The 17523-nt window shown below is 41.5% G+C and overlaps 1 protein-coding gene across 9 annotated transcripts in view; it reads left to right on the top strand.

The window, feature by feature from the left end:
- Positions 1-17523, top strand: part of Kcnma1 (potassium calcium-activated channel subfamily M alpha 1) — a 692132-nt gene that overhangs the window by 563741 nt on the left and 110868 nt on the right. For 6 of the 9 annotated variants that reach the window (XM_048339123.1, XM_048339120.1, XM_048339115.1 and 3 more), the window contains exon 18: positions 2539-2615. In XM_048339123.1, the coding sequence (XP_048195080.1) occupies positions 2539-2615 (77 nt within the window). Of the gene's footprint in view, positions 1-2538; positions 2616-13127; positions 13302-17523 lie in introns of all 9 variants that reach the window. The other 3 variants (XM_048339122.1, XM_048339113.1, XM_048339112.1) reach the window with 1 other exon arrangement.

Here is a 17523-nt window from a genome sequence, read left to right as displayed (position 1 = left end):
GAAAATAAAAGTTTTAAAAGGATCCAGCTTTTATCCATTCCGACTCATCATCTCTTTGGTAGAGGTATATTTAAGACCTTGGACTCAGGGATTTGAGACCTGGCTTTGCCCCTTGGAGCTGTGTAAGTGATGGCAGGTCATTTAAATCTTTCTATGCTTCAGTTTCCTGATCTGTAAAACAGAGGTAAAAATGGTACCTTGTTCAAAGTGTTGTTTGAAGATTAAATATGGTAAAACATCTAGAAAACATCTAGAATAAGGCCTGGCCTGTCATCTGCCCTCTACAAGGATTAGCTATCATTATAGTTTCTATTATTACTAACTACAAGACCATCGCATAGGACAGAAAATGGCCAAAGTGGATATGAAGTTACTTGGTTTGATATGATGCTTGATTTCTTATCTGTCAGGCCTGGCAAGGCAGATCACCACCCACTGCATCTTAACCACTGTGCCACACAGGGCAATCAGACATGTCCTTCACTTTTCTCACAAATCGGATGAAAACTGGCGTATAAAAAAGGGCATTGCGCTTGGAGAGTTCCTGGGCTAGCTGAGTGGTAGCCTGGCAAAACTTTGAGCAAGTCATGATGACCTCCTCAATTTACCCGTGAGAACAGAGATTTGGCTGCCGTATCTCCACCCTCCCTTCCAAATCTAAAAGCCATTATTACACTAGTATCCAATCAGTACCTACCAGAATTGCAAGTCTTGTGAAAATCCTAAGGAGGAACTTAGCAATCAAAAGGTCAAGAATTGTGTTTATTACTTTAGCCCCAGTCAAGAAATGACCATGTTTACCCTTGGTATTCAATTTAATGTTGGGAGTAGTGAAGGTGCTAAGCCAGGGATTTTTGTTTGTTTGTTCCTGGATCCAGAAGTTTATGAGATTGTTCCAATGAATTTTATCACCTCTCCAGTATAGATACTCTCTACATATAATAGGACTGAGTTCCAATAAACCCCTCATAAGTTGAAAATCTCAGAATTCAAAAATACATTTAAGATTGGGTGCTGGTGGCTCATATCTGTAATCCTAGTTACTCAGGAAGTTGAAATCTGAGGACCCAGTTCTAAGCCAATCACAGGCAGAAAATTCCCTGAGACTCTTATCACCAATTAACCACCAAGAAAAAAAAACCAAAACAAAACAGAAGTAGAGCTGTGCTTCAAGTGTTAGAGCACTAGCTTTGAGTAATAAAGAGCTCAGGGACAGCACACAGAACAAGTTCAAGCCCCAAGACCTGCACACACACAAAAATACATTTAATACAACTAACTTGCCATATATTGTAGGTTAGCTTAGCCTAAGCTTGGAACACTAATGGAGGAAAATCATGTAACACAAATTCCATTTTAGATTATTATTCATGTTGAGTATGTCATGTGATTTATTAAATCCTGTACTGAAAGTGAGCCTCTGAATGCTGGTATAGTTACACTCTCACAAATTCTAAATCAAGGACCAGCTATGCTGAAGGGAACAGACAGCCCAGGCTGTATGGATTTTAAATGGTGCTCCAATGACATCATTTTACCTCATTACTGGTATTATTTTTTTGAGCTCAAGACCTTGTATTTGCTCAGATTTGCTGTTCCACAGCTCCTTTGCAGATGGAGGTTTGAAGACTTTTCTGCCCAAGCTGGCTCTGGATCCTCCAGATCTCAGCCTCCTGAGTGTCTAGCATTACAGATAGGAGCCTCTGGTTTCCACCTCACCCGATGTTATCTTTGAATAGCCTATGCATTTGATGCATGTTGTAATAATCTTGTATTGACACTTAAATCAGATAAGGGGATTTCCCCTCCATTGTTGCTATTGTTTACTTATCCTAGGCCTCCTTCTACCTATGCCATTGCTCACCCCAGTCCAATGGGCAACTCCAGTGAGATGAAAACCTTCATTAATTACCTGTGCTTAAGGGGTCAACATAATGGAAATGAGGCCACTAGTTTCGGAATGAAATGGGTTATCAATCGCCAGAGGGACCCCTGGACCCACTGCCTTTGTGGCTTCCTCTCCTTCCTCCTTCTCAACCCTCTTTTACTCTAACAAGAAAAGGTGCTTTCAAAGTGTCAAGGTTAATATTTGTATTTGACTGAGGACTGGTACCCTCCTGTTTCCTTTAACATGTATTTGACTGAACTGTGGGGATTTTAGAGCTATATTTAATCCTCTCACCTCCACAAAGGCTCTGGGCGCTCGTGTCCCAAAGTCCAGCATTAAATATTGTTCTCAACAGTGAAAATCAAGGGAGCAAACATGAGCAAACTTTCTCCCTGATTTTATTTTATTTTTTTCCCTTTCTAATGGGAGTTTATGAAAAGAGGAATTAACTCAAATCACAGAATCCTGTTTGAAATAAATGGGTCTTGCAACAAACATTTCCGTCTGCAAACGTCTAAACTTTTCAAAAGATTAAAGGAAATTAGTGCTGGCATGTTTCATTAATTTGGCACCACGGTGGAGGAAATGTGGTACTCATTTCATTTGGGCAGATTATGGAATGTGTCAGTTTTTCCATTCTCTTTCTCCAGGGCATATTTTTACTGCAAGGCCTGTCATGATGACATCACAGATCCCAAAAGAATTAAAAAATGCGGCTGCAAAAGGCGTAAGTAGTGTTTCTTTTCCCTCCCAGCTCTCCTTCCTAGTCCCCAGTTCCTTTTCCTTCTCCTCTTCCTGGTAGAGAAACATGAACCATTAAGAAGGTTCTCTTCAATGTTTATGTTTCTCCCCGCAGTTTAAAGAGACATGAAATAAATGCTCATCCTCATTTGCTAGAGCAGAAGATGAAAACTCATTCCCATGAGTACCAGGGTGTGAAATGAATACGTCCTCTCTATTTCTTAACTCTAGAGGAACATCTAGTGTCCACTAATAAGCACAGTGGCTAGAAAGGAGGGCACCGAAAATCATAGAGGAGGGAAATCTTTGAGTACCCATTTCTAGTGGATAAGAGGCCACCAAATATAAAGGTGGCAAACCAGAACATTGAGTCTCAGGAACTTAGTCTCCAAGACGGGATGTTGACAGTCTTTCCAGTAGCAATTCCTATAGGCCTTCATATCAAAAGTCAGAAATTTGGATTCTGATTTCCAGGAGTTGCCTCAAGGAAAGAATGCTGCCCTGTGGGGGACTGTTTAGCATAGTCCTCAAGGTGAACCTGAAGCACATTTCTTTTTGGGGGTGTTCTAGACTGAGTTCAGGAGCCCCCAGCACAGCCTGTCTCTCTGTGTATCTCCTCTAGCACCTTATGCACTAATGAAAATGAAAATATTGCCTGGTGAGTGCTGCAGATACCCTGGCTTAAATCATCCTTACCTGGGGAAGACCATTCATTTAGCAGCAATTAGGACACGTTGCCTAATTGAAACTGTACTGAGCCCTACTGAAAAAGAAAAATGATTCCTTCTCTCCTGTGGTGATTTAGTGTCCTAAAAGTTCTTTGTGGTAGTGGCTTTGATCCTTACCATAACCCTGTGTAATTGCCAGGGGCTATTGTGAATCCCATTTTACACAGAGAGACCCAAAGCTTCTGATTGTCAAGGGAATGAGAGTGCTGAGAATCACACAGCCAACACACAGGGTTCCAGGTCCTCTCTTGGGGATGTTCTCTGAGTGCCATCATCTTGTATAAAGGAGAGATTAACTAGATGGGTGACCTTGACCTCAGGTCAGATGAGAAGGAGCAGGGTGCTAAAAGCTCAACTCAGTGGAGATACACTAACTGAAACAGAGGCCTTTGTCACTGCCTTGCTAAGGGGGCACATAGCGTTTGATGCCTAAAATGTTAGACACAAAGATGGCACTGCTGGGCATAAAGCCATTACTCAGTCTCGGGTATCTCAGTTATCTCCTGGCTTGGAGAAATTTCTGCAAAAATCCTCCCAGGCTGGCTACAAAACTAGCTCAGGCCTTCTGTTTGCCTCTCATCTTCTCTGCTACTTCACATATTCACTTCCAGCTTCTCAAAACCCATCGCCCTACAGAGACGAGCATTTACTGATTGAGGCCCAAGAAATTCCAATTTCAATATCCTACCAAGATGAGTGAGTAAGATGCAGAAGAAGCCTAGCCCCCATCCCATCTCCCAGGCTCCAAGGCTCGCTAGCCTTCTCAGGGTGTCCACCCAGCCCTGCTCAATTGACTGTGAATGCAGAAGCATAGCTCAGTTGACCAGGAATCCCCCAGCTCCTTCTCATCCAAGGAAATAGGACATCTTGAGAGTAGAGACAATTGTGTGCACACACACACAAGAGAGAGAGAGAGCAAGAGAGGAGAGAGGAGGGAGGGAGGGAGAGAGAGGAAAAGGAGGAAGGGAGAGAGAGACAGAGGAGAGAGGAGGGAGGGAGAGAGAGAGGAGAGAGGAGGGAGAGAAAGAGACAAATGTAAGAAGATGAACTCTTTTGTAAGGAAACTCTTGTAGGGAGGGGTTGAGAATGGTAGAGTACAGAGGCCAATCATTGATGAGAAGAAATTTCAAAAGAACCTCATTCCACAGAGACATCAACAAAATGTCCAGACTATGATTTACTAATGTATTTCCGAGTGTCCTCCATTCAAGGTGCATCCTTGGTGTCAAGGATGAACTGGGGAGTGAGATAAAGTCCTTTGCTCCCACAGAACTTCACTCTAGTGAATGGAGACAGAGTTTCATCATGTAAGCAGCTGAATAAATTCACTGAGTGAGAGCTAAGTGCAAGAAGAAAAACAAGACTACCTGAGTGTGTGAGGAATTTTGTTAGGATGCTAGCTATCATAGGTTGTACTCCAAAAGACTGCATTTGGGAGGTGACATTGAAGCTGAGACTTAATCCTAGTAGGTGGAAGAACTAGGCAATAGGCCCAAAGGCAGGAATTCATTTTTTTTTTTTTTTTGCCAGTCCTGGGACTTGGACTCAGGGCCTGAGCACTGTCCCTGGCTTCTTTTTGCTCAAGGCTAGCACTCTGCCACTTGAGTCACAGCGCCACTTCTGGCCATTTTCTATATATGTGGTGCTGGGGAATTGAACCCAGGGCCTCATGTATACGGTGCAAGCACTCTTGCCACTAGGCCATATCCCCAGCCCCAGAAATTAATTTTTGTAACAGTTGATAGAAAGATATAAAGGCTGATGAGGCAAATGACACTGGGGAAAGAGTGGTGTAAGATGAGATCAGAGATCAGAGCAGGGACCATGGTAAGAATCTGGGGTTTAGTTCTATAGGAGGAAGTCATTGGAAAATTTCAAGCAAGGAAATGACATCCGTTCTCAGTCAAAAAGATCTTTCTGGTGTCTAGATAGAGATGATCGGGAAGCACAGGTAGAAGAGAATGTATACAGAGAGAGAGCCTCTTTAACTCAAAGAAACTGAAATGACAGTGTCATGACAGACCAATTTCATGAGTTTTTACAAGCAAAGAGCTGACTTCCAGGGTACTTTTCAGTCTTGGTTCCATGCAAGCAAATAGTAGTAAATTTTAGCTTTATTCTGGGGAAGAAAGGGTCGTCATCATTTAAAAGAACTTTATATTACCTTTGTTTCCCCTAAAGTTTGTTGAGCTAGTGAAGTATATGTTCTACCATGAAGCTGGGCCCCGTTGCTCTGAAACTAGAGCTACCACCAACCCTTGCCAGTGTGGCAAGGCCCTCAGCAGTGAGGCTCATGTTTTGACAGCAGTCAGAACTGTCCATATGTCATTCTTCTTTATTAAAAGGCCATAACCCAGAGTATGGAATGCAGATATGGGTGGGATTATGAATTATTGAATATAAACCCCCATGTACATGCTGGACAAGTAAGGAAGTAGAAGATAGGTTTGGACTGTAAAGACATTTTGGTTAGAGAGACATAGGATTATTAATAGCATACTAGGGTGGTCACCAAGTCGATGGATGGTACTCTGTTTTAAAGATGTCAGTGGGCCCATCTGATCATTTATCTAAATCTATTAGTCTATGTATGGATAATTCACCCTAAAATGGTAAGTAGCAGTGAGGGTGCAGTTATTGACAGTCTCCCACCTTTATCCACCGTGCCCTAACCACTTTCCCCAATCCAATTCTTCTCCCTTTCTTCCTCACCCCACTCCTTATTCCCCTCCATCCAATAACCTTCGACATCTCATGCCACATTACCTAGAGATATGGAGTGTGGACATTCCATTTCTGGAAGTCGTGTGGTAGTATATTTTAACAAAGTTTGCATTTCTTTCCACTTATTCATAGCTCTCCATGCAGGAAGTGAGTTCAATTCAGCTGTCTGGCCAACGAGCAGGCTCTTAGAGCCTACCATTTATCCATTTTCTTTTTTCTGTATAACAGACCTGGTCTAATGATTTATTTTCCCTCCCAGCCTCTGAAAATTTGCCCAGGGTAGACTCCTAAGGGACCAAGTCATGTTTAGACTGATGTGTTTGTAGGAATTTTCTTGAACTTCTAATTATTGATGTATCTTTGATTTTTTTTTTCCCTCTTTGCTGCCTCGGAATTCGGCCCCTACTCTATTTTAACTGCACACTGGTAGTGATCTATTGTGAGTAAAACAAGTTCCCAGTAGCCCGAAGTCCAGTTCCCCTTTGTCTTTCTTTAGTGGAGACACTTCTTTTATTTTCCGTACAGCTTCAGTTTCATTTGAGTTTTTGGTATTCATGTTGCATGTAGCAGTGACATCATTCTCCCACTCACTCATGCCCTGCCCTAGTCTGCGGAGCAGCCTAATGTTGGAGAGTCTTCCGAACCCACTCCCCACACCTCCACCCACTTCCTACCTCCAAAGAGCTTCTGATGTGGTCTTATTTTTCCATTTGAAAATAAGACCTTGACAACAGTGTGTTTCTCTTGAAGGCCTTGTCTCAGGACTTTTAAGGGACACTGATGAGGCTGGGGTAGTTACCACTCTAGCTCAAGATACTTCCTCCATCAAGAGTCATTGTCATGCCTGCCTTTAATGAGTTATAATGGGTCTCCCCAGCTGTGGAGCTTAAAGTCCTCCCCTTGAGAAAACACCTAGTAGGCTACATATATATTCCTGTGTTGTGAGATATATATGACATGCGCCAATACTTTATATGTAAAAATGTATATTTTTATATATAAGCATAGAAAATACTCCACAGAGAGAGGAATGTGCTCATTACAGTATGTGTTGTGCCTCTCTATCAAGAAGGCACTTGCTAGAGAATTAACTGGCTACCTGACTCTAGGACTTTAAGGACCTGAACTACCTTCCTGAAGATAAGTATTTCTAAGGGGGTAATTATGTACTACAGTCTGTGAGGTTCTCTTGCTTTAAAATAACGTTTCTCCTTTATGAGTCAGTCCTGTGCAGTGCCTCCATGATTGTTAGGCAGATATCTTGGAGGATCTATGTATTTGTTACAGAAATAAAATCTGGTTTAAGGAGAATGCACTAACAAGAGGTCTGAACAGGTTCTTGTCCGTCTTCAGGCCTCTTAACTTACTTGAAGCCAAGAATTCCTTTTCACACAACCAGATCTGACAGAGGAAGAGGAGCTTTTAAAGACACTGTTTCCATGGGTAACTTGGCCATCTTGCTCTCAGTAGCCATCAGAGTTGGGTTTTTGCTCATGAATATAAATGCCCGATGAAAGCAAAATGAGATCCTGTCTGTAGCTCACTTGGTCCAACGGCTCTGGAACTTGGAGAAGAATGTTCCAGCACTCAATCCTCTTATATTTCTTTGCAGCAGAAGAAGTAAGTTGGCCATCTGATTTTGGCTAGTCTTCTATGTTTGGAGGGTATAAAATGACAATGTTAAAAAACAAACTCAAACACTGACCTTCTTTTCAACACAAGCCTGCCTATATGGACTCGGTGGCTCCCTTCTTCCATAGATTATCTTATTGCTTTGAAGCATGGCCCAGGGTATGAGCCTTATTCCATACCTGCAGATTTTCGCATACTTTTTAACACATCTTCAGAATTACAGGGAAATGGGATGCCAATCAACAGATAAATGCAGTCAAATTCTTCTACCTGTCCCAGCTACAACGTGAGTGTTGAGGGCTGAATCAATAGCTCCAAGCTCTGTGATGCTGACATTAACAAGCTTTGTTTTTTTCCTCTCTTACTGTTCTTAAAAGACTTGAAGACTTTTCTTCCTCCTCCAAAAGGTAATAGGAAGATTTTTCTAAGTGAAGACATCATTCTTCCTTCATAGGACCTGAAACAATGTTCTCCAATTCTCAGTGTCACATCAAACAAAGCACCTCAAACTTAAACCTTAGTGGACTCCTCTCCTATGGAAATTTTTGTTTATAATTTTGGTTGTTAGTTTCATGCTTGGGAATAATATGTCCCTCCGAGGCAGATTTGAAAAGTGAGGTTGTGATCTGAAAAGTGTCTATTAATTGAATGGCAGATATTTTTTTCCCCTTCCCTTGCATTTGCTCCAGTTTGATACCTAAAATATTTCTCTCCCAGCACTTGGAAAGCTTCTACCTGGATCTCTCTTTCCAGGACTACTTTTCCTGCCCCTTCCAATCCACCCTGGAAATTAACATCCTACAATTGCAAATTGGCTGTCCATTTGGTTGCTGCTCCAGGAGGCAGATGGTGCAGAGGGCAGGATAGCTTCCAGCTTTCCCTTCCTTTCCAGGTTTGGCTTGGAAAGGCTCAGCAGAGCTTAAACAGCACAGAACCTGGGTCTGACTGCTGATTGTCAGTTTGTTCCCAGTAACTGTGGTACATCTGCAGCAGGTTTCATCTTTGCTCACCATGACCTCTAAAGATAGAACAACAACAACAAAAAATCAGTTGTCCAAGCTCCTGTCTGAGAAATCTTTCCATTTTAAACACTCAAGAGTAAACAGATACTTTTGATGGTGTCCATTATGGAAATACTTTCATTTCAACGCTATAAATACTACTAGGAAGTCATAATGGAAATACTGGATGAATATCAATTTTATGGTGGTGAAGAAAGGCGCACATAAAAGCCATTTCTCAAAATTTGAAACTTCTCAACCATAGTTTTTCTTCTTTTTTGGAGGAAGGTGAGACCCAAAGTCTAATTCTTGGCAACCACATAACTTCTTTGAATCTGTGGCACTGCTCCAAGAACAAGAACCTTATGATGTGGGCCAATGAGAAAGCAGAGTCCCTGGAGACTTACATTTTTGCTTTTTCAGAGTTAAGTTGGCCTATGGAGGGCAATTAATTGAGCATAAAGTTCCAAGAGACTTAAGAAAGAATGACAAGTAGCTACAGGCTTCACACCTGCAGAGATGCCCTCTTGTCTGTGCTCAGTCTCAGGAAGCTGCAGCAAAGAATAGGTTTGCAAGACACCATTATTGATCGCTCAAAGATCATCTCTTAAGACCTCTCATCCCTTTGTCCCAGAACATCTGTTGTTCATTGGAATATCCATTGAGTTGAAATTGCATTGCACACATTTCGATTCTGAGGGCACAGTAGGGCCCTCTTGTTGCTCCTTTCAGAGAAAGGCCAGCAAGTTCAGCTTGATGCCTATGATGTTCAGCTGCAAGCCCATTCCGGCCCACTAGATGTCCTCATAGATCTACTTTGTATTGCCATTGAAATCCTTTGGAAAATCTTTCTCCAAGGATTTGGGGAGAGAGCAACAAATAACTACTAAGAAAAATAAATCAGCAAACACTACTGAGGTGGTGTGGGGGAGTGCTTTGTATGGCCATAGAATAGATAAGAGACTTACTTCCTTTTTAAACAAATACTGAAACTTTCCAAGTGGCTTTTGGTTACCTAAACTTGAGAGTTTAAAGTTACTCTCTCTGATTCCTAAAATTAATCTTCTAGCCCAGGTCAGTTTTAGAAAAGGCAACAATCACCAATAAAATACTATTGATTCTGAATATCCATGAAACGCAAGGAGAAGGAAGCCTAGAAGTGTTGAAGTAATCCCCAATTAGGAGAGTAACCACAACATGTGAACCAATTTCACATTTCAACTCAGGAGTATGTGTAATTTTACACACGGCGTATCTACAGCTTCTGAAACACTTACCATCAGGGAGGGAGATATACCTCTTAATTAAGGAGTTTGTCCATGACTTGAATCATTTCCCAAAGGCAATCTCTTCCTAGCTGGTACATATATCCTTCAAGCCTGACGGATCACTCTGCAAGATGGAAGGTTAGTTAGCCTTCCCTTTTAGGAAAGTGGGCCTGGAAATACATAGGGAAGACACCAATGTGGGAGAAAGGGTCAACGCACATGGATTCTTCCAGAAGTAGAGAAGGAGTCACCCTCCAAACTGGTGGACCCTGATCTAGCCATTGTGTTTCATGAAGGTTTGTCAACATCTGGGGCTCAATCGTTTTTAACTGTTTCTGTCTTGTCTCTGAGCCTCTCATTGATCATTCTTGCTGGTGTGTGTGTGTGTGTGTGTGTGTGTGTGTGTGTGTGTGTGTGTGTGTTGTGTATAGTTTGTCTTTTGATATTTCTAATTTGCATTTGGTGTGAATGTAAAAATGACTCAGAAGGAATGACGAGTAATAGCATGTTTTCCTTTTTATGTATATGCTGCTTTGGAATGTGACTGCTTATAATTAACAGTTAATCTTCTTATAGCAAATGGTGTGGTTTGGTTTGATTTTTTTTGTTGTTGTTTCTTGCTGCTTTGATTACCAGTTTCAGCCTGTTCCTGCATGTTAACAGTATGAAATTTTAGAACAATGCATGGTCTCCGGAACAGCCAACCATGACAGTTGCAAACAGTCCCTGAGAGCCACTGGGTTTGATGTTCTGTTTCTTTCTGAACACTTACAAAGTAAGAGGTTTAAATCCCTCATTGTGATGGGATTACCTCTGACCAAATACTTTCAAGAGTTGCTCTATTTCTATCTTAATGACTGTACATTATATATATATGTGGGGGGTGTATATATATATATATATATATATATATATAATGTACAAGAACTCTCTTTCCCCATCAGTGTGTCAGATTTCATTATTGTGCATGAACCTAAAATGCCAGTATGGAAATGAAAACCAGGGACTGTTGCTAATGAGAAGCATAGCATTTCTGAGTTTGATGGGCTGCTCTTCTGCTACAGCATTTGATTAATTTTTTTTCAAAACAACTTATCTACAGGGAAACAAAATACCATCCTCATTTTTCTCTCCTCTGTATAAATAACAAATCAATATTTCCAGTCAAAAAACTAAGAAAAGAAAAACAAAGCATTGCTTCTCCAACTTGTATACCAGATCTGGATTCATTCAACTTGTATACCAGATCTGGATTCATTAAAAAAAAATGTTTTCATGTCTTTACTGGAGGACTTCTCCCCACTGCCACTGTTTCGTGATTTCAGCCACTCTTCTTTGTTTGGGATGTCTGGACATTCAAAGTTATGCGTTTAAAATTCCAAATTCCTCTGAATCAAATGCTATAGTGGGAGTTTTTTTTTTTTTTTAAGCTAAGCCTGAGGGAATGATGTACAGTGCGTTGAACAGGGCTGGGGTTGCACGATGATCTCAATGAGCCCGGATGCTAAAAGAACCTGTCACTAAAAATGTGAGCCAAGTTCACAGGAATGCAGATGCTACTGAAAAGTTCTCTCCATCTCCCCCAGTGCCTGTTCTTCACAATCATAACGTTACCTTTGCTTGACAAATATACTGGATGGCAAGTCATATAAAGGTCTTAGAACAGGACTTGACCCATTTGAGAGATTTAAACCCCTTTCCTGGTGACTGTAACCTTCAAAGAGGGCAAAACCATAAGCTGTATTTTAAAATTAGAGGGCAGCCATTCTCTCTACAAAGGGCAAGAAAGAGGGTGGAAGCTGAGTTTCCATATGAAACATATGGTCCCGGGGGATTACACAGATCCAGTTTGAGTGCACTGTTTGACTGTGATCCTTGAAATAAGTAATGGAGTCTTCTCCCACCTTGTGGGTTCTTGCTAAGTGATTAAAACACATTTGCCTGTTGTAGCATCAAAATATACAGAAAGCTTCTCTGGTACTGAAATATAAATTGACTTGAAGGGTAGAAGTGAAGGCCACTGGAAAGTACCATAGTACTTGGAGAAACTTTTGCAGGTCAATCTCTGGGAGGAATCCCAAGGCAGCACACAACCATCTACCTTCCCAAGAGCCTTCACGGGAGCGTGCAAACATCAATCAACTATTTCCCTGTTCTTTGGTTTCCTATTTTGTCATTTTGTATTTATTTTGGCCACTATTTCCTATACAAGTAAAAGAAATATGATGGACACATGGATTGCTTTCTGAATTTTTGATGTGTGTGTGTGGAGGGATAGGCATATGGAAATCTCAGATTTAGCTTTAAGCAAAACAAGCTCCCATAAGTAGCTAAACACATTCCAGTAGCACAGTGTCTCATATACATTTGGTCATTTCTTATTTGTGAACTTTCTTGAATGGGAAGTATGCAGTGTTTACCTTGAGTAGCTGCATTTCTTATATGGACAAATTTGGATATTTGTTCTGTCAAGAGTAAATTTAAATTCCTGTAGCTATCATGTAAACTCCTCCCGGGAAGTTCAGCAAAGGCCTTCTCAGATTCCATATTAACACATTAACATGTAGTCATTTCACATTTAATTTGGTGAAAGTTTGTCCCAGACTCTGCCTGGTGCCTGGAAATGGATGGAAATGTGGAAAGCCTATGGATTAGATACGTTTGCATCTTGAAAGAACCATTTATAACATACCAAATAAGCAATTACTGAATTGATGACCTGTGTGTTTCTATTGTCCTCCCACATTGTTTGTGCCAGGTGGGGTTGTGTGGGTTACTTTTTTTGCTGTTTATAATTTCTTATTGTTTTCATCCATGAGTCTAGATGTATTTAGCTATGCCCTTTTCCTATGGTTACTGCTTCACCAAAGAGAGAAAGAGAGAGAAAAAAATTAATATGCAGCAGCCTTGGGGGATGATAAAGACAATTTATAATTTCACTGATTTTCTTTCTTTTTTATGTATCAACAAACTGTTACCAAGAATCACTATGCATTTATTTATTTTTTTTTCTGGGTCAAGACTGTTAATGTGAACTAAGACCTGTGTTCAATCCCTCCAGCGCCCCTTGCAGCTACCTAGCTGTGTGTGACCTTGCCATTAACTGCCGCTCTTCCTCTCCTCCCACCCATCCACGTGGTTATAGCCAAGATGTCTATCTACAAGAGAATGAGCCGGGCATGTTGTTTTGATTGCGGACGTTCTGAGCGTGACTGCTCGTGCATGTCAGGCCGTGTGCGTGGTAACGTGGACACCCTTGAAAGAGCCTTCCCACTCTCTTCTGTCTCTGTGAATGAGTGCTCCACCACTTTCCGTGCCTGTAAGTTCAACCTCAACATACACAGTTCTGTGTCTGTGTCGTCTGTGGTCAGTCCCGTCCGTGGGTGTTGTGTCCTGTGTCGGGCTGGTGTTTTCTTCCCCATGTGACCTTGTATGTGGTGTGTGTTGTCCCTGGCTGCCTGTGTCTCTGTGTACATGCAGAAGAGGGTCACCCTTCTGATCTTGCTGGCTTTACTGTACTTCTGAAAATCATGAACAAACTGGAAAGAACAATCTGCTGCTATTCTTCTTTTCTCTTGGCTCAATAAGTGGAAAGGTAAAGTTTAAGTGACAGCCATAGGAAATACTAGATTCATACCGAACTATGTGACAATGTATATCTTTATGTCTTGGAGATGGCTATAAATTGGATTGGATTGATAGGGAGAACAAGATAGCCCTGGCATTCCAAAGCAGAGCAGGATTTAGATGCAGTTATGTGAATAAAAATCTACCTATCCATCTAGCTATAGATCTATCAATCTATGTATCTATATCTTCCTATCTTCCTTCCTTCCCCTCTTCCTTCTTCCTCTCTTTCTCTGTCTCTCTCTTCTTTCTCTCTCTTTCTTTCTTTTTCCTTCTCTTTGTTCTTTTTCTGTTTTTCTAATTACATCTCATTCCCTAGTCCCAGATTTTTATCTTATGCTCTAGAAATTAGTATTTATTTTACTTATTGACAGTACTGGTGCTTTAACTCAAAGCTTCACACTCTTGCTTAGCTTTTTCACACTCTACTACTTGAGCTACAGATCCACTTCTGACTTTATGCTAGTTAATGGGAGGTAGGAATTTCATGGACTTTTCTGCCCCAGGCTTGCTTTGAACCTCAGCCCTCAGATCTCAGCCTCCTGAGTAGCTAGGATTATAGTATGACCCATTCATTACCCAGCTGAAAAGAGTATTTTAAATTCAACAACTTGTGAAGGTTCTAGAGTTTTCCCTTAAAGAGATGACTAATTCAAAGGATGATTCCATTAATACCTTTCCTCTTTGAAGAATATAGCTGTATTTAACTAAGATATTGCAGCAATTGTGAGTCTAAGTAGCAAGTAAAAAAAGTCTTGAATCTCTGGGGTTTGTTTGGGTTCTTTTTTCTTTAGTCTATAGCATATAACTTTGTTGCTTGCAAGCTCAGTGATGAAGAACCTGGTGTCATGCAGCTGGTTTTGGGTGAGGTGCACATTCTTAACTCATGTGTCCCAGTGTGGAAGGTAAACCCCAGTTTGTGCAGTGGTGATGGAAGCTAGTCCCAGTTTGTGCATTGGTGATGCACAAGGACTTACTGAGTAAGGGAACTCCAACTCTGCTTTACACACTGAACTGTGAGCCAGGCTCAGTGCTTGCTGATGTTCCAACTTGTAATTCAGATCTGAGGCAGGACCTATACATTGAGTTGTATTGGAGGCATTTGGAAAAGGTCGTTCTAGAACCGGAGAACCATCCTCTGATTTATGACTTGCTAGTTCTCTAGAATAATTCCACGGGACAATATTGACTTACGGGTGACAACAAAGGAGGTTGCTTGGGGAGGAGTCAGGAAGCACCAACCACATTTGCCTAAACTATTGGAAAGGAAGCATCCTATGAAGTCTTTCTTAAGAAAGCCACAATATGAGTTCTTTTCCCTTTATTTACCTGCATGAGTTCTTTCTCATTTATATGCTACTCTGCAGATGACCCAGGTCACAGCTGCACAGAGAATTTCATGACATCTGGCAAGTCATGAGGTTCAAAGACAGATGGGGATGAAGATAAGGAGGTGAACTGTAGATGTACCAATGGGCTACCTCTCTTTGATTGTCAGTGGTGCGTGTAACTACCAACCATCTTCTACCTAAGACACAACTTCTATTCTCAGGTAATCAATTAGGCTCTAAAACCTGGGCCTCAGATTCAGTGGAACAAAGGGAGGAGCTACTTTGGCTTCGGGTTAGAGCTCCCAAGCTCATGTCTTAGGACTGGCCCTCTGTACCAGTCACAGCATAGTCTGTGTTCCCATTCAAGGACCATGATGCCCAGTGTGTGTCATTTCCATTTAATTCCAGAGAAGCCATAGAGGGACTTTTCAGCTCTGCAACTGAACCCAAGCATTGATGGAGACCAAGAGAAGAATCACTGGGGTTGGGGTTTTCCTGCCTTCTCAGAAACACTCTGCACAGGACCTTCTTCTTGTCCTTTTGTGTCTCTGCCTTCAGCCTCCGTCATGGAAACTCGAGGCTTTGGGCTGTGTGTTGAAGCCCTAACTGGTAGTGACAGCTCAGGGGGAGGTTTGCCTTCTCTGTTTCCTTCTCTTCCCACCGTCATCACTCCATCAAACAAAAGCAGACTTCATCCATCCCTGTGTGAGACCACTCACCTTTGACCGCTAATAATAAGTTAGAAAAATCCATTCCAATTTGAGCCCCTTCATGTGCCCACATAAGCCCTTCTTCTCCAATTAAAACATGCCTCTGCCTTTGCTGAACCCCACCACTGGCAGAGCGCCATGCTGACCCCCGACGTTCCTCGCTGGTGGCGGCGCTGGGTGATACCCATTTGACAGAGTGAGTTGACTCACAGAGCAGTGGTGAGAGTGGTCTTTTCATTAAATATGAGCAGATGTGAGATGTAGAGGCTCTGACAATTAGAAATGGCAGGAGAAGGGCCCTGGAATCAAAGTGAGGTCAGATGGGCGGATCAGATTACTTCTCTTACATTCTTTAGTTGTTCTGAAAATCATTTTGAATTAGTGTCAGTGGAGCCATGATGGGTTTTGCCCTTTGTCTTTTATGCCGAGGCTGTATTGTTTCCCAAGATACTCATTAAAGGTCATTATACTATTATGGAGCTTTCTTTGGTCGCTGGTTCCCAGTTGAGCCCGGTGTGCTTAGGAGGCAGCTTAATTCGTTTCTTCTTCGTCTTCCTCTCTCACTTGGCTTTCTTTCTTTTTTAAAATAATTTCTTATAAAGGGAAAAATTTCCGTTTTTCAAGGGACATTAAACTGAAACATAAAGTGCCATTACTAGTGGGAAGAGAGGTAGCTGGCTCCCAGAGGAGTAGTAACATATTAAAAGTGTTCACATTATTTTACAAACATGCCTTCTCACACCCCCCACCTCTCCCTCTGATTTCACACATCCTCCATTGGAGGTGTGGCCCGTGACCTAGGACCAGTCATTGCTGACTCCTAGGCTAAGGAACCAGGTGCCCCCTTCTATTGAACTCATAAGGAAATGGTAAGTCAGAATGTGTGGCTGTAAAGACCTGCAGGGTGGAAGGACTCTTTTAGAAACCATTCCCCAAATAAATAAACAAATAACATAAAACACAAGTGTCAGAAAAGACAGTGAACAAGAATATTTTAATGTTACTTAAGAATCTTAGCATTGTTTAATCAATTGTTTAAAATTCATTTAAGTAAAATGATACAACAAACTTAATATTATTAACAATAGTGCAAGACTATTGTAATATGGGTAGGAATGAATTGTTCAGAGGCTATTATCATTTTCTAATTGCTTTGACTTTTATCTCTGCTTCAGATGGTCCTCCACAGGAGTCTAAACTCTCATCAAAGATACCAGGAGAGAGCTGTGTACAATGGCTCACGCCTGTAATCCTAATTACTTTAGAGGCTGAGATCTGAGGTCATGGCTTAGAGGTAGATAGCTCAGTCAGGAAAGCCCATGAGAGTCTTCACTCCAATTAAACAGCAAATAGCTAGAAGTAGAGCCAGGGCTCGACTGGTAGAGCACCATCCTTGAGCAACAAAGCTAAGGGACAGTGCCCAGGTGTTGAGTTCAAGCCCCAGTCTCAGCATTAAAGGAAATAAAAAGATATCAGAATGGTGTGTGGCCCAGGTTTTTCACATGTAGTACCTTGTTTACACAAAAATGTAGTGTTCTAGCACTATCTAGTGTACAAAGTAAACATCGAGCAACATAGTACACATTTGTGTAGGTGTAAATTCTGGTCCATTTCACTATTCCTGGTACCATTTTGTGAAACTCACCTTGTCTCTCTTTGGAGGTTTATTCTTGTGCTTTTTGTTCTTGCCTAATATCTGATGGCTTGATATAATAGAAAGAGACGAGTAAAATTATGATGCCGTGACAACCTAGGGCCATCTTGCCTCAGACCTGCTGAGACCTACCTGATGTGGTTCTGGTCGCAGGCTGTCAGCAATGCTGGTTACAAGCAAATTAATAGTGTGGTAGAAGATGAGCAGGGTTTGTGCTTG

The sequence above is a fragment of the Perognathus longimembris genome, chromosome 2 (genome assembly GCF_023159225.1).
Source record: "Perognathus longimembris pacificus isolate PPM17 chromosome 2, ASM2315922v1, whole genome shotgun sequence".
Classification (NCBI taxonomy): Eukaryota; Metazoa; Chordata; class Mammalia; order Rodentia; family Heteromyidae; genus Perognathus; species Perognathus longimembris.
This window is presented reverse-complemented; position numbering and strand designations above follow the sequence as displayed.